This window comes from Podarcis bocagei (assembly GCF_964188305.1).
Source record: "Podarcis bocagei genome assembly, chromosome: 1".
Taxonomy (NCBI): domain Eukaryota; kingdom Metazoa; phylum Chordata; class Lepidosauria; order Squamata; family Lacertidae; genus Podarcis; species Podarcis bocagei.
The window spans coordinates 124,776,507-124,803,385 of NC_138125.1; the positions used below are offsets into that span (position 1 = coordinate 124,776,507).

The following is a 26,879-nucleotide window of genomic DNA, read 5'->3' on the forward strand; positions in this document are numbered from 1 at the left end:
TTGACGCCCCTGTTGCCCCATTCCCGCATGAAAAGCTATTTTTTTCTCCCATCATTTGCTGGTGGTGGTGGGGAGAGCCAGGAATCCTATCGAATATTTCCCTTCCCCTCAGGCCCAAGGGCGTTTATTGAAACAAAACAACAACGTGAGAAGTGTTAGTTGTGGCTTGGGGGGAGAGCAGGGGAAACACCCCGAAATCTCTGAGGGCTGGAAGAGTCGGCTGGAAGCAGCCTCGGAGTTGGCTCGACTTCGGCTATCTCGCCTCACAGCCCGCCGCTCCCTCCTTTCCCCTCCTCGCTCTGCAGGCCCAGCTCCAAGTGCGCCACATCTTCCAGCCTCCCCTTGAAGTGGGGAGGAGGCGGCGTCGGGCCTTGGGCCGCTTTCGGAGGATTGACGTGCAGCGGGCTGAGCCAATGGCCTCCGACAGCGTCGGGCGGTGACGGCGGCCGCCGCCCAATCGGCGGCGCGCGCCCTGAGGCGGGCCCCGCCGGGGCGTGTGAGAGAAGCGGGGACGTCGGGTCGGCGGCTGGCTGAGGCACTTTCCTTCCCGCTCGGCAGCTGAAGGGAGAGAGAGGATGATGCGGCTCCGGAGCCCCGCGCTGCTGAGGGACCTGCTGAGGCTCAGCCAGAGCGGAGCCGCGGTCGTTGGCGGGCCTGGCTGCTGCCGCCGCCCGTTACTGAGGCGGCTCCATCCCGCCGCCGCCGCCGGTTGCCGCCTGCCTAGCGGCGCCGCCCGCTCCTTATGCACCCGCTCGGAGGGGATTCTGGACGAGCCGGGAAAGGGCCCTCCGGCGCCTCAGCAGCAGCAGCAGCAGGCGGCGCCCTCGGCGGAGAAGCCCGGCGCCAACAACAGCCACGGCGCCGAAGCCGGCGGCATGGGCGACAAGTGAGTGCGGGTGGCGGAGAGGGGATGCCAGGCCACGCGGGGAGGAGGAGGAGGATGCCAACCGGCTGCAAGGGAGGTGCCTCGGTTTCCTCCCTGCCTTTGACACGTGACAGGGCGCCCGCCGCCTTGCACGTCAGCATGGGGCAGTCCCGTGTTCCCCTCCCCACGCACTTAGGATCTTCAAAAATAATAATAAGTTTTTATTTATATATTTCGGCCACGCGGGGAGGATGCTGTTGCTCGGCTTCCTCCTTGCCTTTGACACGTGACAGGACGCCCGCCGCCTTGCACGTCAGGATGGAGGCAGTCCTGCGTTTCTCTACCCACACATTTAGGATCTTTACCCCCCCCCCCTTTTGAATAAGTTCTCATTTATGTATTTCCGGGAGGAGGGTGGGGGAAGAAGTTACAACAGCATTTTCCAATTTGCAATTATTTAACTTCGGGCTCTCCAACCCTCCCCCCCCCTAAAAAATCCCTCCATGGTTTCCCTAATTTTCTAAATAGTGCTGCACGTTGTTATAGTTAACAACACCATGAAGATAAGGTATAGAGTTATGTACTGAGTTAAAAAGGATCTAACCACTTAAGGTTCTTCAAACCTTCCAAAATTGGTACCTACAGGTTTTTCTAGGAGTGTGAGACCCAAGCTGAAGCATGTGTCCTTTTGCTTTGTGTGTATGGATAAGTTTAGTTTCCCCTGCCCGGGTCCATATTCCTCTTGACGTTTAGTTTCCCCACGGGAATTGGGAGCCACTCTCGCACTCCCTGGGTTTTGGGGCGTGCACTGCCCTGACCCAAGGGCTTGGTTTCGGAAAACTTCAAGTCATGTGGTTGGAAGATGCCTCTAAGCACCTGCTGGCTCCTCCTCATTGCTGAATAAAATTTTGGTGAGCGCTCCACTCATCTAAGGGCTCCAAAGAAGTGGGGCCCCAAGCCAGGCACTCAGGTGGCTTCCTGTTAAGCTTGAAGTCTGGCACCTTTGATTTTAAACATTAGACACTGCTGCTGAGACTCTTGCATTGCAGGGGGTTGGGCTAGATGACCCCTCTGGGTCCCTTCCAAATCTGATTCTATGAATCCACATGAGAAATGCTGTTCATTTGTGGTAGCTGGTTGTGGCGTTAAAGCCTGTTAGCTACAGCCACAAGGTGACTGACAGCACAACCCTGTGTATGTTTACTTGGAAGTAAGCATCATTACATTTGGTGTAGCTTACTGTCTAAGAAACGTGTTCAGGTTTGTAGCTATAGAAGCATGATCTACCATCTTCCCCTTTGAGAAAGGGTTGTAGCCCGGTGACAGATCACATACTTTGCATGCAAAAAGTCCCAGGTTTCAATTTCTGTCATTTCTAGAGAGAGTTGTGAAGGTCTCTTGCCAGAAACCCTGGAGGACCACAGTGTTGATGGTACTGAGCTAGATGAGCAGTGGCCTGGCTTTGGTGTAAGGCAGCTTCTTTTGTCATATGTTTACAAAATAATGGGAACTGCTGTTCTGCTGGGTGTGTTGGATGAAGGAATGTGTGTATAAAAGTGATTACTTATATGTAGCATTGGCAATGTATTATTCAGATTTGATCAGGCAGCGATTAGCGGTATTATACTGCTCCCTTCCCAATGCAAAGCTTTGTCACTGTGCAGAATGGAAGAGTGGATGAATTCAGAGAAATTTGTCCCTGAAATGCTACACTGGCTGCTGTGTCATCCTTTACCCTTCTTGGATCAGTTTTCTTGACCCTTGCAAGTTCCCAGCATCAAGAACTGAATGTTACAGATAGCGTAAGATGAAACATTTATCTTTAACAATGAAACATCTGAGTTGTTGCATATAGCTTGTGAAGAATATTCTAGTTGAATTAGTCATCCCTTCAATGTTGGCAAAATAGATAAGTGGATACACATCTTAGAATGAATAGCATTGTTAGTCTTTAAGTGCCACAAAAGTTTTTTATATTTTTCTGTCTATCAAGGCACTGTGATAAATAACTAGTTTTTCAGTAAAGATAATGTTGGCTGCATGAAGAAATTGAATTATCAAGTTTGATGCAAATTTTCTCACTCCCCCCCCCCCCTAGACCAGTGACAATTGGTCATACAGAATATTTTGTATTGGCTAGTATCTCAAGGTTGTAAGTAAAATAATTTAATTTTAAAAGCTGGTTTTGGTAACACAAGTAGGCAGTGCTAGAGATCACCTTTAAAACTTTGGCCAAGATAGTGTGCAATATCTCTATCAGAACTAGCTACCGTTTGTTGTCATTTGCATCATTGGCTGGTATGTAGATGAAACTGCTTTGAGATTATAGCAGGCATGGGGCAGGATTAATGAAAAGATAATAAAATTTAAGTTTTATGTCCAGAGACTGCATTGGTTTCTGGCAGTTATGGCTTTGAGGAAAGTATGCAAAACCAGAGATCTTGGTGTTTGCTCTTAACTTTAGTACTACAGTGCTAGTTGGGCAGCACATTTTCCATATTTGCTGTGCATTATTGTCAAAAGTGAACAAAATCTGCCTGCTATAAATAATTGTTACTCAGATTAAGGCTTACTGTTATCTCACACTGGATAAAATATGTTCTCTTAGCTGAATAAATTTAAAGTAAAAAACTTTTTTGTCTTTTTTATTTCCATGAAATATAATTTTACATTCCCTTTAAAAAAAAGTGGATCAGAAGCTATTATAGTACTGTAGAGTAGTATGCAGTCTTTAGAACAGTCTCTGCCAAGCTGGTGCCCTCCTGCTGGCCTGGGCTCATGGTATAGTTGAAAACATCTGAAAGGCACCAGATTGGCAAAGACTGTTTTAAAACATTCATTGGTACCATTTTCTAAACTGCTCACTTTCATCTGGAATAACAATGGAAATATCAAGAAAAGTTCTGAGACTGAGGCCCACAATAGTTATGCATTGTTGTTTGTGTTTTCTCCCAACTCAAAACCAAAAGCAGCCTGGAAGTTATGAGGATGGGCATAGGAAGGGGCTGCTTATTTATCCCCACCCTCTAGATATTTTCACTTTTGAATCCCACCATGAGAAAATATGCAGGTTGTATTTTTTCTTCTTCATGGAAAAACAACTAGAGGGTGATTTTGAATGGGGAAATGGCTTGAGGGTAAAATGTTAAAGTGCTTTCCCTCCTATCACCATATAACTGTTGTCAACTATATACCTTGAAACCAGCAGGGGTCTATATGGAGCTTTTAGGGGTCAGGAAAATAATGTAAGCAGACAGTTGTATGGTGCCCATGGTTCAAGTTCATGCCACTACAGACCTGAAAGGATATGAGGCTATTTCCCTGCAGAAGCTAAGCTAGTTTAACTGGTTAGGGCCTGGTTGGGATACTGCCTGGGAACCACACATACGTTGCCTTGTTTCATGATGAAAAAAAGACTCTCAGCAGACATTCTGCAAAGACACCAGGCTCTGCAACTTAAAAGGAATTAAGTAACACTAAAATCAATTAACTTCATTAGTTTTTGGATTTGTTGATGGTGGAATATAAATACTTTAGCATGGGATTTGTAGCTGAAATTTAAGTTGCTTTTGCAGTGAGAATTGTGTGGAGGTAAGAAGGGCTGTTTTCATTGACTCCAGCCCCAATAAACTCCATGTGTCGGAGAAAGTCTGGAAGTGAGTAGCCTGTTCTGCATGTGTTATTGCTAGTGAACACAGAGTTTTAAATAATGTGTGAGCCTGCATATATAGAGTAGGCTTCCCACCTCATACGTTCACCTTCTACACATACAGTGTGATGGAATGGGAGAAGGAACCAGCTGTCTCTGCTGCAGCTTGCAGTTAGTGAGAAAAGTGCTTAGCCATGACTCCCAGTTCAGGCTACGTGCTAAACCAGAGTTTAGCACAGTGTGACACAGAAGCAAAAAGGACCTAGGAGGAGAAAAGCAGCTGCTATCGTCTCTCTGGAAGCCTGCATGTGTGTGTGGTCTCAGTAAGTCATAGTTTGGCTTGGCATGTCATGCTGTTATCCACATCAGGTAACCAATGAAGCTGTCGAATAGACTAAACCTGGTGAGATGCTTCTAGATACTATTTTGAATATTACGTCCATGCATTACAGTTAGCCCTTTGCATGCAGTTAATTGCATAACCACCTTAAAGTTTCTTGGCCACATTTCTTGTGTATGTGGACTGTCCCAGGTTAAAGTTCTCAAAGTTCTTAACCTAGCTCAAGGTTGTCATCTGAACAAGTCACATGCTTAACCCATAATCAGTAATAGTCCATAATTTGAAAAATAAGACTTTAGAGCCGTCTTGCCCCAGAATGGCAGCTAGATATCCCATTTGGTGACTGTAACCTTGGTTTAAGGAGCCATTTGGCATTTATCTTATATATCTGAGTTTCTAACAATGGCCAGGTTTGGGGCAGAATCCAGAATTACATCCAGAGTTCGAACCTGAGTCTTCAACGGGAGTGTTACCCCATCCAACACAGGTTGAATCCCTATTCCCTGATCCATAAATACTTTAGAAGTGTTTCCAGTAGCTAAAAGTAGCAAATTAGTGGTTGGGGTAGGAATTTTGACTACAGTGCATAGTTGCCATGAGCCTTTGACTTAACTTAGTGTGGTGTGGGAGTAAAAAATACCATGGAGGAACAAAGTGGTCATGAACTTCTTTCTAGGATCCCTTATGGTTCCAGTAAGCCATAGAGCTAGTCCATTATAATAATGCCAAACTTTAGAATTTTAAAAAATTCTAAGTTTTTTGAATGCATTCAAATTTAATGAATGCATTCAATTGGCATTCATTATTTGTTACTTCCATCCATTTGTTGTTTCTAATCAGCTTATGAAACATATTTTTTTCTGTAGGAAAATAAAGCTGGAAAGTTTCCTGTACTGTATAATGTACTTTGTTTTTTAAACTTTCATTGGAAAATATTGTTATTGGAATACTTTTAACTATTTTCATAGGAATTCAATAGCATGTGCATTGTGTAAATTGCACTGCAAAGAAAAAAATGCACTGCAAATTCTTAAAATGCAAAATTTAGCATGGATTAAATATATAGATATTTCCCAAATATATTTAGCTTGAGAAGATATAATTACATACAGTGGAACCTTGGTTCTTGAACTTAATCCGTTCTGGGAGTCCATTTGACTCCCAAAAGGTTTTCAGTATGCCTTTGTAATTGTTACCATTTCAGATTTGTTTGTTTCTTAAATGTTTATTTATAGAGTGCTACTTATGTGTCTGGTACTATATAAAAGAGCATTCTGTTTTAAACTGTAACTTTTTGTTACCAAATATGTTAAAGCGCTATCTAAAAGAGACTATACAGTGGTACCTTGGTTTACAACCATAATCCGTTCCGGAGGTCCATTTGTAAACCAAAACAGGTTGTAACCCAAGTCGCGCTTTCATCAATGGGGCCTCCAAAAATATTGTTTGTAATAATAAAAAAAGGTTGTAATCCAAAAAAAGGTTGGAAACCGGGACACACACTTCCAGGTTTGATGTGTTTGTAATTCAAAACGTATGCAAACCAAGGTACCACTGTATTTGGGTGGGGAAGTTAGATCCCCAGGCTAGGGAAATGACCAAAATCTGAAGAGTTACGGTAGCAGTTCTATATCAGGGCAGTCCAGAAACACGGTGTCTTAAGGAGAAGCTGAGGATAAGCATGGTGAGGCAGTCTGATAAGGTGTGGTCCAACACCAAGGTCATGAAGTAAAGCCGAGGGCAAACACAGCAGAGCAGTCCAAAGGTAGGCAGATTTTCAAGAGGTAGGGGTCTGTAGCACAGGGTCAGTCAGGGTAGGCAGCAGCTGCAACTTGTTACCTCAGTCTTCAACAGTCTCTGCTTTCATTTTTGAGGGGCCTGGTTCATATGGTCCTTGAGGCACACGGCCCCTTAGTGGGTGGCTGCTGGTGGCTGCACCATTGGAAGCCAGCATTCCCAGGGACTGGAAGTAGTTTGACCTCCCCTTTAGATTCCACAAGTGAGAAAGTTGTCCCAGGTGTGTTGGCAAACTCATCCACAGCTTCAGATTGGTGTAAGGTCACTTCTCCAGAGATGTTTGTGGGTTTGTGCCTGTGTTAGCACTGGAGTCAGGAGGCCCCATTAAGTTTTTCAGCTTTATGTCATCAGAGTCCATCCGATGAGTCATCTCTGCTTAGTCATGGGTTAGACAGAACATAGACAGGATCTTTTTTACTTCTGTGAGATCCTTCATGGAAAAAAAGCCTAGCCACTCCTGCTTTATGCCATGCTTTTACATTAGAAGGCTTTATAATACCAGGTGGCGATTGTATTATATGCTCATTGGCGGAGTGTGCACAAATACACCCCACCCTGTTATGCCATGCCCCCATTCTGCCCCCAGTCTGCCCTCTTTGGATCTAAAAAGACCTGTGCGTTGGCGATCACTTGTCAATTGGATGCGCCTAAAATGGTCGTCGCCTATATTCTTTTAAGATTCTGAAAAACAAACAGATTCTTATACAGAGCTTTTCTTATGTCTTAAATTGCATCTTTTCATTTATTTGCCTAATGAGAGCAACAAACTCATACATAGAAAACTATGTACAGTCGTACCTTGGAAGTTGAACAGAATCCATTCTGGAAGTCCGTTCGACTTCCAAAATGTTCGGAAACCAAAGTGCGGCTTCTGATTGGCTGCAGGAGGCTGTGGAAGCCCCTTTGGACGTTCGGCTACCAAAAATAGTTCGCAAACCAGAACAGTCACTTTGCTGCGTTCGGGACCCAAAACTTTTGGGGACTAAGCTGTAGTACAAAACATAGAAGTTTATAGGTTATGTAGTTAGTGCATATAAAATGAAAGAAGTATGTGACTTGACTGAGTATGTGATTGCACTGAATGACATTTTGGAAGAAAGAGACTACTGTTCTCGTTACAGTTTTGACTATTAAAAAGAGTGAGGCTTTCTCCTGCTTCACTCTAAGAATACCCTTGTGGGAAGTAATCTGGAGATTGGAAAATATGCAAAGGAAAAAGTAATTTAACTGAATTGTACATTTCTAAAAATGTAATTAGTAACATAATCAGCTAAGACTGAGTAATTTGATTGGTTTAGTACCCATTCCAAACTTGTGGAATCGAAAATGAAACTTGTGATTTTCATTTTCAGCTGATTATAACGCATGATAAAATGAATACAGTTGTCATTATTCCCCGCCTCCCCCCATAAAATCTAAAAAGTAGAATGGAAGTTTATACTGTTAAAAGACTTAGACGTATCCTGGTAAAAAAACGTCCACACAACATTTTGAATGTGCTATGATACTTGAGAATATAGTGACACTCCCACCAATGAGAAATTTCTTTTAGCTGCTGCGGGAGGAGTCTGTTGTATCCAGTTGAGTCTCCTCACTGTTGAAAGACCGTGATCTACCACGACTTTGTGAGCTAAAAGGTGGAAGGTGGTATTTTTGCAAGTCCCCCCACCCTTCCTGCACCCCCATATGCTAACTGCCAGGCTATTACGAAAAGTCTCACAACCCTCTGGACCAGATTGGAAGGGTAGCGGGAGCTACTGAGGGACCCAACAAAAAGTGGCCTCTATCCTTTTAGCTAATGGAAGCCTCCGTTGGATCAAAAAACTGTGGAAAGGGACATGATTGGGTGCTACCAACACTGTTTAAAAGTACTGTGGCGTTTTCTTTCCCCTCGCCCCTTGACTTGTTTACCAAACATAAATCAAACATACTTGATCAGTCCAGAATTGGTTTTAGGATAATGACTAGGTCACTAACATTTCCATTTTGCAAACGGAGAACTGAGATTCAGTAACAGGTTTCAAATTCACTGTATGGTCTTGTACCAAGCATTTGAAGGGCAGCACCATGTTTGCAACACAGTGACTCTTAACGCGTTTTGCCTTCAAATTAGCTTTCTATGCATTTTTCAGGTTTAAACTTTGCAGATAAGAAACATTCACTTGCATATAGTAAAGATAACTGTGACAATACCATGCCCACTTTATATCTTAGCTCTTTTTGGCATATGCTGAATATGTGTTTTTCTAAGTATTTAATGATGCTAAAACACTGCTCTTAGGTTGAACAAACATTATATAACAGTATTGACCTGGGAAATAGGGGGAGAAAAAGCTTATACTGCAGTTTAACTGATAAGCTTTGTACAATAATAGTCCATTTAAGGTATTTTCTGTATGAAAATTGAACGTTTGCCATGTTTGTTTTCTCGGCTGGGTTACTTTCAAAGCTAAATATTGGGCTAGTCTGCTTGATTTAACTGCAACAGCTGTGAATGATATGCAGTCTATATACTTTTTCAAAAACATAATATTTCACAAAACTAATGCTTAATATTTTGAATTTTGAACACTAGCATTCTTAAAATACTATAATCAAAGTATGTGCATATTTTAGGAGACTTGTACATGCCACACGAAACATAAAGCTTACAATAAACATTAATGGGTTACACTAATTTACAGTTTCATAATGTGTTTTACCATAGCCCTTCTGCACTAGGGAAATATCTGAATACCTAGTTCTGTTCCACACATTGTTTTAAGTTTTTCATAGTTAGAGAATCTATTATTATGGGAGAAAGTATGCATTATATTCAGCTATACTTTATAGCTTTCTGACATGTACATTTTCTTAGCTTGAAATCATACTTTTCTACCTTAGGATCCTTTGGGAGGAAGGGTGGAATAGATATTTAATATATAAGTAATACTGTAAAATGTAAATGAACTAAGCAGCAGAAGTTGCTTATGAAAGCAGTAAAATGCCTGTTCCTAGTTAGATATGATAGCTTAATAAAATTGTCAGTCGAATGTTTGTGCTAGCAGGTGGGCATATAATTACCCAAATAGTGGTCAGATGTGTTTCAGTGGTGAAATGATAAGAGTATCAGTGGCCTAGAATTTTGTTGTTGTTTCTCACCCTTTCCATGTATTGTTTCTTCTCAGTAAGATAAAGCAAGGTCTTTTGCCTAGTTTGGAGGATTTGCTGTTCTATACTATTGCAGAAGGGCAAGAAAAAATACCAGTTCACAAATTCATCACGGTAAGCTTTTTTGTTTTGTTTTAAATAAACTATATGGTAAATAGTACAGTTTAATACTTTTTTGGTAACTTTTGAAAAGCAGTGCATGGCTCAAGGTTGCTAGAGGTCAATTTTATTCTTCATTACATTTCTACCTCACCTTTCCTTCAGGGAGCTGATGGTGACAAATATGATGTACCCCTCCTCATTTTATCCTCACAACAACTCAGTGTGTTGATAGGATGGTTATTAAAGATGAACATTCCATACATTTAACTCTCTAAATATGTCCGTCTATGATATAATCTACTTACTCTTGTAGTAAAACTGAGGGTACACTGTTATAAATCTTCTAAATGTGCTTATGGCAAGGTATCGAAAAACAGAACTACAGGTACTCTGAATGTGTCTGTCAGCTGTCAGTTGCATTGTGTTGGAAAATGAGATCAGATGGTGCTTGATACCAGGATAGCATATTATCTGAGTCAATTTTTAGAACAGGAAATATTTCTAATGTTCTACTCCTTTACTCCTTTTTTACAGGCCCTGAAATCAACAGGTTTACGTACATCTGACCCAAGACTGAAAGAATGCATGGATATGCTAAGATTGACTCTTCAAACAACATCAGATGGTGTCATGCTTGATAAAGATCTCTTTAAAAAGTAAATACCTATTTATTAATCTAAAACAAAAACTTAAAATTTGCCACATTCAGCTTATTGATATGAAAATAGTGTGATGGGAGGGGGGGAACATGAGTGAGGCAAACTAACAATATTCCTAGAAAAACAGGTTGACAAAATTTGCTTCATTTTGCTGGCAGTGTAGTGGAAATATGTGCTGAAGAATGAAAAGATTTTAAAACACTTGTACCATAATGTTACCTTATTAACATATAACCTTTGTCCCTTGTCCAAGCTATTAAGGCCACTCCTGCTTGATTACAATTAACATGTCACAATTTTTAAAATTTAATGGCGGCTACAGGAATGTGGACTGATCAGGTCTGTAAAGAGAGCACTTAATGTTCCCCACCCCTGCAACACAGTCCTGATGATCTCACCTCAAAGCAACTAGTTCTGGGAGGGGAGCTTCCATAATTTAATAACTATAAATATTTAGACATTTGAACTCTTACTTGGCATGTAATGGAAAAACACTATACTGTCTAGTTACTACTAAGCCCTTGCTTTTGCTCTAGCATGTATGAGTGAGCTTACTTCGGCCTTCACGTGTACTGTATGATAATGAACATAATTGAGATTTTCACTCATATTTTTTTTTCATGTTTCATAGGTGTGTCCAAAGCAATATTGTCTTGCTTACTCAGGCTTTCAGACGAAAGTTTGTCATTCCAGATTTTGTGTCATTTACTTCTCACATTGATGAACTGTATGAAAATGCTAAAACACAGTCTGGAGGAACGGTAAGTGTTCATATGAAATATTTGTTGTGTTAGTATGTTTTCATGTACTTTTAAGAAAAAACCCCTCCTTATTCCGCAGTTGGGCAATACTTTTATTAGGACCAACCAAAAAGTCACAAAAATGTGACAAGCTTCTGAGTTTCCCAGAGCTCTTCTGGTGAGTTGTTTCACAAAGCATGGAGTGCAAGCTGGAAAACATTTTGCCTGATGAAGAACTCTAGAGAATGCAAAAGCTTGTTGTGTGTTGTGACTAGTATAGATATTTTGGTCCTAATAAAGAGATTGCCCAGCTGGGGTCCTCCCCCTTATGGGCCAACCTTTGCTTTTTATGTGCCTTGAAGAATACTTTGAGTAAAGAGTGGCCACTGGAATTCCTGATTTCAGAATCAGTGCAAGGTGTGAATTCCTTGTTTCTTTTCAGTTTTAGATATTTTTGGTTGTCTTTCTTCATTTAGAAGTATATTTGCTACTACTTCCAAATTAAAACACAAGATGCTGTAAAAATAGCAGTGGTACAAAAAAACAAAAAACAAAACACCCAAGCAGCAGAAAATCATTTAACAGTTTGTCATGGGCTCCAAGCCAATGGTATTTGTAAGCAACTTTTGTTGGTTTGGCACAATAATTGATGGATACATTATTTTGGCCTGTGGTAAACATGCGAGGGAAGGGATTGTATAGGGACGCGGGTGGTGCTGTGGGTTAAACCACAGAGCCTAGGACTTGCTGATCAGAAGGTCGGCGGTTCGAATCCCCATGACGGGGTGAGCTCCCGTTGCTCGGTCCCTGCTGCTGCCAACCTAGCAGTTCGAAAGCACGTCAAAGTGCAAGTAGATCAATAGGTACCACTCCAGCGGGAAGGTAAATGACATTTCCGTGCGTTGCTCTGGTTCATCAGAAGCGGCTTAGTCCTGCTGGCCACATGACCCGGAAGCTGTACGCCGGCTCCCTCGGCCAATAAAGCAAGATGAGGGGCGCAACCCCAGAGTTGGCCACAACTGGACCTAATGGTCGGGTCCCTTTACCTTTACCCTTAAACATGTTAATTCAAGTAAGCTCCTGTCAAAGGCTGTGTGATTAAACACCCTTGAAAGTTTTATCAAAGAACCTTCACTGTACACTTGTTGTTTGGGGCAGTTTGGGTTTGAACTTAGTTTTATTTATCTCTCTAGCATTTTTTTTTAGTTGTACTTTTCCTCAAGACACTTGTAGTAATGCAGTGTGATATTCTGAAATTGACATTATTAATCTCATTTTGGATAGGTTGCTGACTATATTCCACAACTGGCTAAATTCAGTCCTGACTTGTGGGCAGTTTCTGTTTGTACAGTTGATGGACAGAGGTAAGGTACAATTCTTAAATATCTTAACTGTCCCAATTTCAGCTATAGGTGATAGAAGCAGTACGCATTGTGTCTAAACCTGGGCTTGCAATTTGTATGAAGAAGACAAACCACAAGTAGCTAGCAAGAACAATCGTTGGTTACAGCTCATGGCTTGTCTGGACTGATGTTTGCTTAGCATGATTTGGCTTAGCATTCTGTGTGATCTGGTTTCTAGTTTCTTCCTAATATATAGAAGAATTTTTGGTAGTCATATCAGTAGCAGTTTGCCTAAGCACTTTTCTGAGAATATTTCTGAAGTAGTGTTAAGACTTTGCAGTTTTGCTCAGTTTGAGGGTGGGTAGTTATCCAGATTATCTATACCAGGGGTAGGCAACCTAAGGCCCATGGGCCACAAGCGGCCCACAGGGGTCGTTTAAGCGGCCCACGAGCTGCCCGCTCAGCGAGTCCACATGCGGTGCTGGAAATCGCGTCTGTGCATGCTCAGATGCCGAAAATTGTGTCTGTGCAGACGCAGATGTCAAAAATAGTGTCTGCACAGACAAAGACACCAGAAATTGCGTCGACGCAGACACCAGAAATCGCAGCCACGCGTGCTCACAGAGCCCACGGAGGGATCTCTGCTGGAGTGAACCAGCCCAGGCAAGGTAAACCTTGTCAACCCCTGATCTATACAGTAATGCTACTTCATAGCTAGCCTCTAACTAATTAAGGTGAGATCCTTGGCTATTAAAACCAATGAGAGATGTGACTTTGGTAGGTTGTGGCTTGTACAATTGAAGCTAATATATATATTTGGAATTTATTCTACACCATTTTGGTGTATGTGTTCTGGTTACGAGATTTTTATGCAAGTATCTTTGAAAATAATGAGGAAATTGCCTGTTTCTCTGATCCAAGCCAACAGGTTAGAAATCTACAAACAATGAAAATACCGAGGTCTTGACGCATTTTAAGTGTAACACTTCCTCTGAGGATGTGTTGAGAATCAGATAAAGCAGAGTTGAACTAAAATGATATACTTAGTTTTGATTTTGGTTTCATTTTCATTACTATATATCAGATTTTTAACAGTTGTGTCGCATTTGTTTTTAATCTTTTAATTAAAATACTGGACACACAGCACTTCTCACAGGGAAGTGCAGGAAGCCCCAAATAGTTGTTTTTCTGGCTTGAGGCCAGGCCATAGGATCTAATTGAGGGAAAGGTTTCCAGCCTTCAGAGCTCAGTTTCCTGAGTTAGTCCACAAAAATGAAGCTTAGTAAATCTCCCTGGCATGACTAAATAAAAGCTCAGTTCGCTTCCAGGTGTGTGTCTGGGGGGAAGCTAATCATTGGACTACAACTCCCAGCAACATTGACTATGCTGGCTGAGGCTGATGGAAGTTAAAATCCAACAACATGTGGCGGTCCACTGGTTAACCACCCCTGCTTTATGTGCCCTGGCCCATGCAGATGTTATTTATTTATTTCTTGATTTTTTACGCTGATTGTTAAAAAAGACACACCCTCAGAGCAGTTTACAAAAAAGATGAAATCAGCAAGAAACTTGCATTAAGTTAAAATATCAATAGAGTCAAACAGATGAAAACTTGCATCAACACCTTATTATGATTCTCATTGTTAAAGATTTCATACTCCCCCTCTCTACTCTTGCATTGTAGCTCTTCGTCTGATGCTGTTTCATCAAAGTCTGTAAACTATGGTTTGCGCTCATCTTTTAAGCCTGAACAGGAAACTGCTGAGGGCAAGGTTAAACTATGGCTTGTCTTTGGAAGAAATGCCTGTGCAATTTATAACCTTCCTGTTTACGTACCCTGCCACATATTGTAGCTGCTGTATTTTTGCAGGATTTTCCTTAGAGATGTGGGATAAACAGACATATAGTCCCCCACCCACAACCACAGAAACACAAACGCTCTTCTTCTCCCCTCGCCCTTGATGTGTGAGAATGGGAAAGTTAAAACCTCCTCTTCCCCTCAGCCCAATTGTAGTCAATACTGTATTGTAGCCAATACTGTTTTCTTAGAGGTTCCAGGGGGAGCCAGTTATTCATGCTTCATTATTATTGTTGCAACACTTAAAGAACCGTACAGTTGAATATTTTAACTGGCAATTTTTGCATATATATTTTAATTGTTTACCTTTCCCACCAAAACAAACTAGGATAGTAGTGAAATAATGATAATAATAATAAACCTATATTCCAGCCTGATGCATCATATAAACGGAACAAAAATAATAGAACCCGCTTCAAAAGTCCCTTTCCCCAGGATTATAGCTATTTCTCAAACCTAGTGTGACAATTTTATTTTCCCCTTAAGTTGAAATGCACAGTTACTAATATGTTATTTGTCTCTCAGGCATTCTGTTGGAGATACCAAAGTTCCATTTTGTCTTCAGTCCTGTGTAAAGCCTTTGAAGTATGCTATTGCTGTTAATGACCTTGGCACGGACTATGTACACAGATATGTTGGTAAAGAGCCTAGTGGACTAAGATTCAACAAATTGTTCCTCAATGAAGATGGTAAGTTAGCTGTATATGTATGTGCCATTTCCCAATATTCTATCTTATAAGAACAGTGAGGAATGGAGGAAGATGGAGAAGTGAGTATAAGGGAAGAATGAACTGGAGTGCCTCCTCCCTTTGCCTGTTCTATGAAATTGCTTGGGCAGATCTTTTTTCTGGTTTTAGAAACAATTGCAACTAATGTCGTTTTATGGTTTAAGGAGAGTGAATGAGAAGATGTTGTGCATATTCAGATGTGTTTGCCAGAGTGCTTGGGTAGCAGACTGTGTAAAACAAAGAAACTTGAGTGCATACTTTAGCTAGATATTTTCCTGGGGAAATTGTGGTGTTTGCATTGTTCCACATACTCATTTGGTGTGTTCCATACCAGAGTTGGGTTGTGGGGAAAGGATTATAGCACCAGGGTGAGAGAAAAGGTATAAAGAACTTCACTATCCAGTCCAGTGCTGTGATGATCCCCCCCCCCCGTGCTTAACCTTTCTCTTCTCTTCAAATGTGTGGGTTAATCGCTCCTGCTCTAGAATTGCGGGCATGATTAATGCCAAGTAAACACACTGGTTTCTGGGCCAGCCTTATAGTTCATACAGATGGGACAACTGTTACCCTTTGCATCTCCTCATCCTGGACCCTGCTATTCTTAGTGACCCCAAAGTGAAGCAGCAGTGTTACAGAAAAACCAAGCTTGCATACTTAGGAGTTCACCCATGCAGCTGCCTGATCTGTTGTCATTCATAGGTACATGCTCATGGTTATGGCTACCAGCAGATTTCTGGTCAGTAGATCAAGAAGTAGTGACCATCTTTGAAAGATTCTCCAATCTCAATCAACCTTTTGGTGCTCAAATTCACAAGGCTTTCCCCTTCAGGACAGGAAAGGGAACTCTGTCTTGAAAGAGCAGAGGACAGCATTTCCTCTCTGCCCTATCATGTTGGGGGAGGGACAGAATTAGAGTGCTATGTGAGAGGGCTGTGTGCTTCTGTGCATGCGATCATATGCATTTAAGTATGAGCGCATGACTGCATGAACAAAAGAAAATGTATCTGTGATGTACATACTTTGGTCATGCTCACCACTGCAGTCCTTGGAAGGGTGGCAGATTGCCAACGTGAATGTGACCTGTAGGCTGGAAGATTAGCCGTTGCTGTTGTTGAGTGAAACTCCTTCCATCCTTCTGATTTATGGTGATAAGATAATGAGGGACATTGTTTGTCTGTCTTCTCCATTATAGAAAGTAATACTATTGGTAACCTAACATCAGTGGGAGTTGTGTATATTGTGCTGTCAGTTTATGTGATATCCTTGACTATATATGGTCTCCCATGTGCTGTGGTTGTAAACACCGCATTGTACCTATGGTGCACTTGGGAATGTTTTGTGTGGAGAAAAAAAATCCTTTATGTGAACATTAGTCTGCCAAACTTTGCCCATGCCACAGGGCTTTACTGCCCCCTTTCCCGCTGCAAACCCCTAAGACCTCTTCTGGGGGCAGGGGGCCCTTTAGAACAGCATGGGATGTGACATTAGGGTTTTAGGGTGTGGTTGGTGGGAGTTGACTGCTGCTTTGTTGCTCATCATTTGATAAGAGTTAATAAATTGCTCTTAAGTAAAAGTCTTTTTTAAAAAATTGCATGTTTTCTGGGTGATACCTAACTGTGGCGCCCCACCTGTTCAACCGACTATTGCTTGTATGAACAGAACTTCCTTTTTTCTCTCCTTTCCCCTGCAATACCCCACATGCTTCCCAGATTTGCTCTGGAGGGTTGGGGCAAATTGGGGAGGGGACAGTTGCGTCCTTTGCTGTGATGTTGGATCTCTCCCTCTGTGTGGCTTTTTGCATAAGCTGTCACTAAATATGTTGAAAGGTGAAATTACATTCTGGTGACTCATCTAGCTGAGGAATGAAAGACTGGGTTTATTAGTGAAAAACCTGCATACTCCCAGTATCTTTGCTTGGTGAGAGAAGACACCTCTCGGTTGCCATGACACCAAATTAATTTTTAATACAATGATAATTAAGAGATGGCAGTTGAAGACCATGTGATCTTTCTGCCGAGGAATAGATTTCATGTGTTTGTTTATCTGAAAGGAAATGCTTGTAATTTAGAAATACAGCACACATTTTTGACTTAAAGCCACTGCTAAAAGATAGATATTTAGTCATAAAATTAGCCTGTCTAGCTCTTTTTGTATTTTAATATAGTTTTATTAATGCTCACAGATGTCGTAGAGACTCTGGAAAGTTCTTAATTTAACAATTAATGTGGAGCATTTGAACAGCTCTGTACGTTAAGGATTTGTGCTGGTTTATACTTTGAATAGAGAATATAGGTTTGAAAGACAGAACTTTAATTAAGCATCAGCAAATACTGATACAGAAAAGTCCCCTTGGTAGTCTGAGATGTAACTGATGCTACTTTTTGTTGAGACATTAAAAAGAAACTTGGCTTTATTTTGGAGTTGTTTGTTGTAAAGAATGTATATTATGTGAATAAAATAATAAAGGATTTGAAAGGGGGGGGGAGAAGAAACTTGGTCCAGAGGTCTGCTGGTTCCATAGGCTGTCTGTTAATTTCCTTTTTTGCCCTCTTTGCTCTTTTTGGACCCATCTGTGGGAATCATTAGCCTAGGAGCATAAGTAACTTCGTTCACTTGTAGGTGTATTTAGCCTTGAATTCCAGGCCATTAACTTCTTGATGGTGATTACTAAGCTCTTAATACATCAGAACTAGGATACTGTAATGTCCTTGGCACAGTTCCAAGTGTGTGAGTATCAGCAGTTGTTTCCACAGGCAGGATGCGCCAACTGTTGTGTCTAAAAGTTACTGCTATGTGCCAACTCAATATTTCATTAGGAGTAGAGCGCATGCACTTTCATTGACTATCCTAAATATAGTCCACTAGTTTTCCTATATCACAGTGTCATCTTAACAGTATGGATAATCATCGCTGAATGTTGAAAACAGCTGAGGTAATTTCACCTCACCGTAAGACTTTTTAAAAAATTACTAACATTTGTTTTTAGGACTGAACTATTTTTTTTTACCTGTTTTCTCCTTGCATATATTTTACAGCATATTTTATTGGATACCCTTACACCACTAGGTCCTGTAGCCAAGATGTTCTAGTTCAGTAACAACTCCCTTTTCTGCGTGTAGAATTTATAGCTGAAACATAAATGGGGTGTAGTAAACAGAACAAAACTAATTCAGTGTTGAGATTTCCAAATCTGTCTGCGCAAGCATATCAGCTTGCCAGACTGAATTATCTCTCCCAGTACATTCTGGGGGTTCTCCTGGACCCTTCCCACTGAGCTTATTTTTTGGGGGGGAGGGGGGAGCCCTTTGCAGAAGTGGAAGTACTAGGACAGGGTTCATTAGGTGAATAAAGCCCCATGTTAATAAGTTTGTATATGTTAATCAATTTTTTTTAAAAAAAAGTTTGCTTCATTTAGTTTAATTGAAAACGTTTATTTCTACTGTTTCTCAGTGCAGAGTTACTTCTTTTTAGATGAAGTGAATGCATGTGCCATTATCTCTGGCATGTAAGAGCTGTCTATTGCATTTCATTCTGGTTTGGAATTTAGTCCACTTATGCAGTAGGGAATCCTGACTACATGTGGAAAGTTGATTGATGGAGAAGAGAATAGATTGTGCTGGTTTTCACACACGTTTTGTTAATTTAATTCCTTGGGAAGTGAATGTACATGACTGAATAACTTTTGTTTTGCAGACAAACCTCACAATCCTATGGTGAATGCTGGAGCAATTGTGATCACTTCCTTGATCAAGGTAAAATGTTTACACAAATTTTCTGAAGTGCATTATTAACATTTTTGTGGAAAGCTGTGTTGTGCAATGTTAGATATTGCACGGACAATGAAAATTTTAATTTGAATTGCAGTTTGTAGTCCACACAAGCATGCGGGCAAATATGCAAGAATATTTGAATCTAGAGGGGTATGTGTGAAAGTAACTGTTTTCCTTGTTAGTTTTCTGAAACTAAACCCTACCCTGTATGTTCAAAAACCAGTTCTGAGGTATGGTATGAAATAATTTTAAGGGGAAATGCTCCTGGTGTGTTATTTCTCTCTTCTCCCTCCTTCTTTAAATTTGCTGGATTCCAAACTGCTGTTTGAAATAGGTTGGGTTAAAGATGGGCTCCTACTTTTTTCAGAGTAACACATGCTTCTCTAGATTTGTGGCCTGAATTATATTAAAATGGAAGGAATATTAGATAAGCATAACACCTTCTACTTGAGATTTTATGGATTCTGTGAAACATGCAACTCATTTTAAAGTCTGTTAAATGAGAACTTGTACATCAGTTTTAATATACAGTTTAAATTGTTTCTTACATATTTTAGCTTTTGTTGCAGTGATGCTCTTCTAGAGGATTTAAAACAAAAATTGTTTCTGCATCAAGTGTATATTTTGAATGTCAGAATTGTTCATTATATTTACAAGTATTAACATACTTTGGGTGTTTACATCATTAATATGCCTTAATTGCTCATTTAGTGTGATGAGATATCTGTAAGAATTAAAAACTTATACTGGAAGCAGTGGCTCTCTAGAAATAAGTGAAAGCTAATCAACATTTCACTCCCCTAGTAGCCTTAAAAATGGACAACCTATGCTGTTGATTACATCTTAACATACATTAATTTGTTTTCAGACTTTTAGATATGAGAGGCTACTTCAGTCTTGGCTGATGATTTTCTGCTTTTCGTTATATTGAATAAAATAAAATAAAATCCTGCTTAAAACATTTATCTTTAATAGCTATAGGTGAAGGAAAATGGCCTTAAGTATGACAGGTAAATTTATTCATGTTTAACTTTTCTCTGTAGGTTTAAATAACTTTGAAATTCATTTTGACAGTGGGTTAGAATAAGCAATATACAATACATCAAATACTTGACTGTAATTATTGCCACAGTACAGCCTGTTAAAAAGTACTGTAGGGTAAAATCCAAAGTGCAAACTTTCCTGGAAATAAGTTCCACTGTAATTAGTCTAAAATGTGTTTTTCTATCACAACAGTGTAGGTTTCAGGCTGTTGTAATATTCTGCAGTTTTAGTTTTTACTGCATGCAATCGTGATATCATTACAAGAACACTATAGCAACTTTTGTAGCCAGTACTGGATTGCATTGAAACTTTGCATGTAGTATATTTGCATGTCCAGCAGACATAAATCACCATATTGCATCATCTGTTTAAAGTGATTGTAAGACATTTTTTGTGATACATCTACTGGGAAGCTATTTTATAAAAATTGAAATAAAAAAATTCCTTCCAGTAGCACCTTAAAGACCAACTAAGTTAGTTCTTGGTATGAGCTTTCGTGTTCATGCACACTTCTTCATGCACACGAAAGCTCATACCAAGAACTAACTTAGTTGGTCTTTAAGGTGCTACTGGAAGGAATTTTTTTATTTTGACTATGGCAGACCAACACGGCTACCTATCTACTACTTATAAAAATTGAGTGACTATGAAAACTTAGGGATCAGCACTGGGTTTTTAATACTTGGTTTTAATTTAGAAATATTTTCCCTATCATTCTGAGTTAATTGTAAGCTCACACTTAGTAACATTCACAACCACAGGCTAATGGTATGTTTGCTTGGAAATAAGCCTTGCTGTCTTCAATGAGACCTACTTCTAATGCCTATGTATAGAATTAGAGTAGCTTCATACGTGAATTCTGAGCATTTGTTAGCTCAAGATCATAGAATACTAAAATTTATCTGCCTGGTCTAGTACAGAGTGGCAAGGCAAATGGCTGTTTAAAGCTACAGTCCAAAGATGTAATCTGTTTTGTTAAAGAGGGTGCAAAACCTTGGGAATTCATTTGTTGCGTCTCTTAAATGTGTACCTTATTACATGTTGTTTTTCACAATTGTATATTCAATAGGGCAATAGTTCTAACTGGTTAGCATATTTTGTTTACTACTGCCTTTCATGATGCTGAGTTGTACCCAAGTCCTTTCCTGTATATAAGGAAAGTTATAGAAGCTCCTTTAGCTTGAGTGGTTAAAGCATATTAGTCACTGACTCCTAAAGTATGATACGTAAGAGAAAGTAAAGTAAAGTTATTTTCTAGAGCAGTCAATGGCCACCACTGATATTAAGCCATGATTTTGAGGGTCTGGGTTCAAAGAGTGCAACAAGCCAGACTTACGTTGGCTGTGATGTCGTAGCTGCGGGAGTTGGATAGGAGCATTGCAGGAACCGTTTGAGCACTAGCATGCTAACATAAAGCCATAGTTTGTTTTAAACTATGGTTTGATGTCATGTACAAATTGGGCCAGTGATAAACATCTCCATTAAAATTAAACTCACTTTGTACTGTACTTAGATGCAGCTGTATTGAGTGTGCAGTAAAGATGTGCCGGGTTTTTGTTGGCCACTACTGGGGAGATTGCTGGGCTAAATAGATCTCTGATATGGCCTAAGAAAGCCGTTCTTAGTGACGTAAGGTTTCTTGTTCTTGCGCATACTCTGGTCTGTTGCTTCTCAAAGTGCTACTATACAGTTTTGGATCTTGCATAGTGGCAGCTGTATGTCAGGAGCTGTGCATAAAAGCCTTAATGAATGAGAGATGCTTGCTATGTCAACCTGCTGAATAATAGTGTATTTACAGCTCCAAGTCTGTGATGTAGGACATAGGTGAATGATTGGCATTAGAATTCAAAAGATTTTAATTCTCATGCAACATACCGCATGACCACTGTTACGAGAGAGAGGTCATCTAGAGGTCATCTAGTTATAATCATGTACATAGGTGAGCGGAGAATTCAATAACAATGATTGCTCCTTTTCACCCATTTTCTGGTGTGCACCACCATAACATGAGGTGAATTCTTCCTTTGGTCAGACCTTGCCGTTCTGACTATGGTTGAAATTTATACATACACGTTACAATTTTACAGTTTGGTGTTACTACCTTTCCCCGCCCCCTGGCAAGTGCACAATTTAATTAATGAAAGCTATTCTCTTTTCCTAAATTCTAAATACAAAAATCCCCTTATGTGGGAATCCCAAGCTCTAGTTAAAAGATACACGAGTCTTAAATAAACTGCTGTATCTGAACGTCTTTGCAGTTTCATGAGAGCCAACAAAGTAATACCTGGAATAGACCCATTGGAATAATTGGAGTTAAGTAATGTTTGTGTGGACATATTCCTAGTGATTAAACTGACTAGGGCTACCTAAGTCTCAGATTGGAACCCATTTACTTATGAAAATGGTTGAGAACTGAACTAACCTCTATCTGCATAGAAGTTGTACTAGATGTAATGAAAGCTAGCAGTTCTTGCAGGCTCATCCCTATAAATGTTATACGACAACTCTGCTCTTCATACCCTATAGCTTCTGAATATATTCAGCCTTTTGTCCTGTGTTTCAGCTGATTATATCAGTTTAGTAATCCTGCAGCTAAATGGATATATGTACAGAAACAGCTTTATTTCTTTAAACATAGATCACATTTCCCATTCCCTCCCTCCTGCTTACTCAGACATGATAATTGTCTTTTCCTGTAGGTTCTTCAAAATTTTATATATATCTGAAAAAAATACTAATAGTAACTTGCTTAGTTTTCCAATTCATGGTCTGTAAGCCGCTCTGTGCCCGGCCTTGGCTGGGGAGGGCGGGGTATAAATAAAAATTATTATTATTGTTGTTGTTGTTTATGAAAATATTAATTAATACAACACTTCTGCTGTTTGAGGTTGTCTCTTTCATCTTGACAATCCTTTATTCCAATTTTATAGAAGTAGTCCCACTGAGTGAATTGACCAAGGCTCCCCAGTATGTCCATTTCTGAGGTGAGACTTACTTAATCCAGGGTCTCCTAGGTTCCAATTCAAGCTAGGCTAGAAGTGCTGGTCAGATGTAAAACACAAACAAAGCAAAAGATTATTAAACAATATGGTCCATTCGAAGGTTTAAATGTAACTTGTGAGCAACAATTACAAATTGAGTTTACATATTAAAATTCTAGCCATAAATTTATTACTAGTGATAAATATAGTACAAGAATTGATCTTGTTTGTGTTTAGATATGCTCTCAAATCATTCAGTCAATCCCTGATCAGAGGCTAGATCCAGACAAAGTCATATTTTGAGCAGACCCTTTGAAATCAGTGGGACAAATTATCTGTGACTTCCAATTTGCACACTGAAAGTTCTCTTCTGTGCCACTGTTTGGGAAAACCGTATGCATATGGTGTTGATTTTACTGATAGTTATTTTCCTGACATTGAACTTATGGGTTTCACGCAACTCCAGTGAGCATGTGGTTTATAGATATTTATTTGAATAATTCTGGAACTTTGAATCAGGATATCTTAAGTATCTTAAGTATTCTGACACCACCGCCCCCCCAAAAAAACAATCTGTTCTGGGGGATTCTTTCAACCCTGGGGATGTTGCAGAGGGAGGTGGGGTAAGTTCTGTTGCACAGGTGCTATTCCTTGCAAGTACATAGTTGCATAATCAGCCTTTGGAGGAAGAACCACATAAGCTTGCATAATAAAAGTCAAGTAGCAGTATTAAGCACAGAATTAAACATGGTGAGGTGGTACCTCAAAACTGAGAGCTATAAGAAAAATATAAGTATTGCTGAGATCCTATTGCATGCTGATGCAATTATAATACAAATAAATAAAATGAGAGCCTATCCTCTAATTTAATATGGATATGTAAATGTTCTTTTAAAAACTTGCATGAATGGTGTGTCATTGGATTGTCTGAGTCTAAAACTACTTTGTGTTCATAGACGTTCATTGTATATACACAAAAGTGTGCATATACACATAAATATACATTCAAGCATGCACACGGCAAGTGTGTATATGTATATATTATGTTTGTGAAATTATTGCATGGTACGTTTGTAGACAGATGAACTGCTTGTAAAACTTCATATCTATAAAACTTGAGACTCCACAAAGTGGAAAATTAGACTGAAGTCAAAATAAAATTTGGAGAGAACAAAGAACTGCTCTGTGTTCCATCTTAAAGTTGCCGGGGAAAATATTTTCAAAATTGCCAGGGGGGAAAGCAACTCTCACATACTTGGTGCCTCATTTCTGGTTGACTTTACCTACAGCTTTTGCCTCCTTTAATCTGTAAAAGAAATGGGAAAAACTGGCAGTGTTAAGAACATGCATTAAGAGTCCCATTTTAACGAATAGTTCATGCAGTACAAGCTAAATCCAAGTTTAGGGTTTTGCTTTTTAAAGATGCTTACTTTTTAATCAATGTGCTTAAACTGGTATCTAGAAGGTGCTGTGAAAGAGTGTTTTTTTGTGTGTGTCAGGTGTTTTTTTGGGGGGAGCTAAAGGCAGGGAAACCCTGAATTTGATAAATGCTGAAATAAGTTTGCTCAGACACCATTGTTTTGCTATGTTTACTCTGCTAATAGTATCAAACATATGAAGATGCTCCTTTGTTTTTTTGCAGTTAAGGTCGGGTGCGGGGAGAGAACCAATCCTTTCTGTACTTTTGGCATTAAGCATCTTTCTCCTTACCCTGTAATATGGGGGAGAAATGCAAAACTTGTTTCAGTTTTTAACTGCCTTAACCTTAACGACAATGACCAGTACGGCATCCCGTAACTAATGCTGACCCACTTTCCCAAAGCAACATTCACTGTGCATTTAAAAGGTTTTTGTGGTTTAAATGTTGTTACATATTTTACAGCATTAGGATCTATGGAATATTTTGACAACTGCAACAGTTCAATGAAGTTGGTAATTTCTTCTTTTAATTATTTTTTCATTGAACAGATTTGGAGTTACACTTTTTAAAAAGCTTGTTTTTCTAATGCCTTTCAACACAATGCTTAACCTTTTTAGCGTATTTCTTAAATAGTCATTGACTATGGGTAGCAGTATTTTTACTTTATTGGTGCATAACTTTTGACACAACAGTGTGGTATTCTTTCAGCTGGTGATCATACGTGTATGACTGCACATCACTAGATGAGCTGGTGCGTGTGGCTTCACAGATTATCTGCAACACCCTAATCCACTTGTAGAATGGGAAATGAGGCTGGCTTTATGCATTTCATGAGTAGAATTCTGGTACATACAGGATTCAGGTTTTTTTTTTCTTTCCCCTATATTAAACATAGTGCAAGTAATGTTTTTTGGATTGATTTGAGGTAGTGCTTTTAGATAACAGAACTATATAACATATTAACCCGATGTTTCTGAGGCATTAAGTAATGCCTATTAATTTGTGACAGTCTGTTTTTAAAATTTATTAAGTATATTTATAATAATAAAAAATAAACTTATGCAATATGCATTCACCCATCCTGATGCTTAACAATAGATTCCCAGCCACATTTAGTTCTGGAGACGGTCTGTTGGTAAAATGGTATTCACAACAAATCTCTTAGAAATTGCCTGTCAAGTTAGTCCTTTGGACACACAGATACAGTTGCTAGACTGTTGTTCAGGATAAGGACAATGCTCCTTTATCCTATACCGCCGCATTCCCATCAAATATGGTAAATCTGCCTTATTTAAAATACCCTACCTCCATAGCGGTTTATAACTGTGTTTCCATAGTGTTTATTTTTTAAATTTTGAGCTGGCAACCAGGGATATTCTTGAAAATAAGAGACTACATATGGAAAAAGACAGCACGGTTTTAAAAAAAAAGTTCTGTTTTTTTGACAAAAGGAAATACCCATTTTAAATATCCACATATCAAGTACCTGTAGCAAGAACTTGATTCTGTGGCCACAACCCAGAGTAGAGTGAATGGAGATCTGTACAGAGAGGCTTTCCCTTTTCGGGCAGCAAGTTCTCTTTGCTCCCAATATAATTTACGCAGAGTAACAGCTTGGGCCAGGGTTCCTAGACATATACACCCAGGCATTGATGATTGCAGGCTTTACACTTGCTATATCATATAGCAAGCATGAAAACATAACAGTGTCAATTGCCTTTATATAGTTCCTTGAGTTTCTAAGCAAGGGTATAATGCTGAAATAGAGGCTGTGTCAAGGTAGAGGAAGAGAAGCATAAGAATTGTGCTCTGTCCTTTGAGTCCCACTGATGCTTAACTGGATATTTTAAAATGTTCGCCAGTTAATAAAATCCAGGCATCTTTTGAACTGCATTTGGACAGTATATCTGCTACTGCAATTTCTGTTATACTGTAAGATGTTTACCTATAAAACTTTGGAATTTATGGCTGGGGTGTAAAGATGCTTATGCACATACCCAGAATTTCCCATGTGTGCATCAGGGCATCCTTGATACTTTCCCCAGTTGCTGTTCGTGCTGTTTTGGAGTCATTTCCTCAGTTTTGACAGCAGCTTAACAAGTGGCGGAAGGGATGCACAAATGGAAGTTCCCAGCAGGGCTCTTTGGTTATTGCTAGACTTTTTCATGCAGTTGCCCTTATAGCAGTGGTAACTCTCATCTTCTACTCGATAGTTTACGTACAACCGTCACTGGCCCCTAAATAAAATAGCACTGAACATTCTAGTATCCAGCATAATGTAAAATAAAGTCTTGGACTACAAGAATGGAACATTGATGTATCCACTGATTACAATAAACTATAAGTGAATTTCCAAGGCACTAATTCATAATTGAGTAGAGCACTTAAAATAAAGCTAGCCTTATTCAGTGTTCATCTCTGTTTCCTCACCTT

General features: G+C 39.8%; 1 protein-coding gene across 3 annotated transcripts in view; it reads left to right on the top strand.

Annotated features, from left to right (window-relative positions):
• Positions 1-486: 486 nt before the first annotated feature.
• The window catches only part of GLS (glutaminase), a 77,752-nt gene continuing 51,359 nt past the window's right edge, over positions 487-26,879 (top strand). For 2 of the 3 annotated variants that reach the window (XM_081169496.1, XM_081169495.1), the window contains exons 1-7: positions 487-886; positions 9,819-9,915; positions 10,438-10,559; positions 11,194-11,323; positions 12,587-12,666; positions 15,029-15,192; positions 18,925-18,983. In XM_081169496.1, the coding sequence (XP_081025622.1) occupies positions 576-886; positions 9,819-9,915; positions 10,438-10,559; positions 11,194-11,323; positions 12,587-12,666; positions 15,029-15,192; positions 18,925-18,983 (963 nt within the window). In that variant the 5' untranslated portion in view covers positions 487-575. The remainder of the gene's footprint in view (positions 887-9,818; positions 9,916-10,437; positions 10,560-11,193; positions 11,324-12,586; positions 12,667-15,028; positions 15,193-18,924; positions 18,984-26,879) is intronic. The other variant, XM_081169494.1, reaches the window with a different exon arrangement.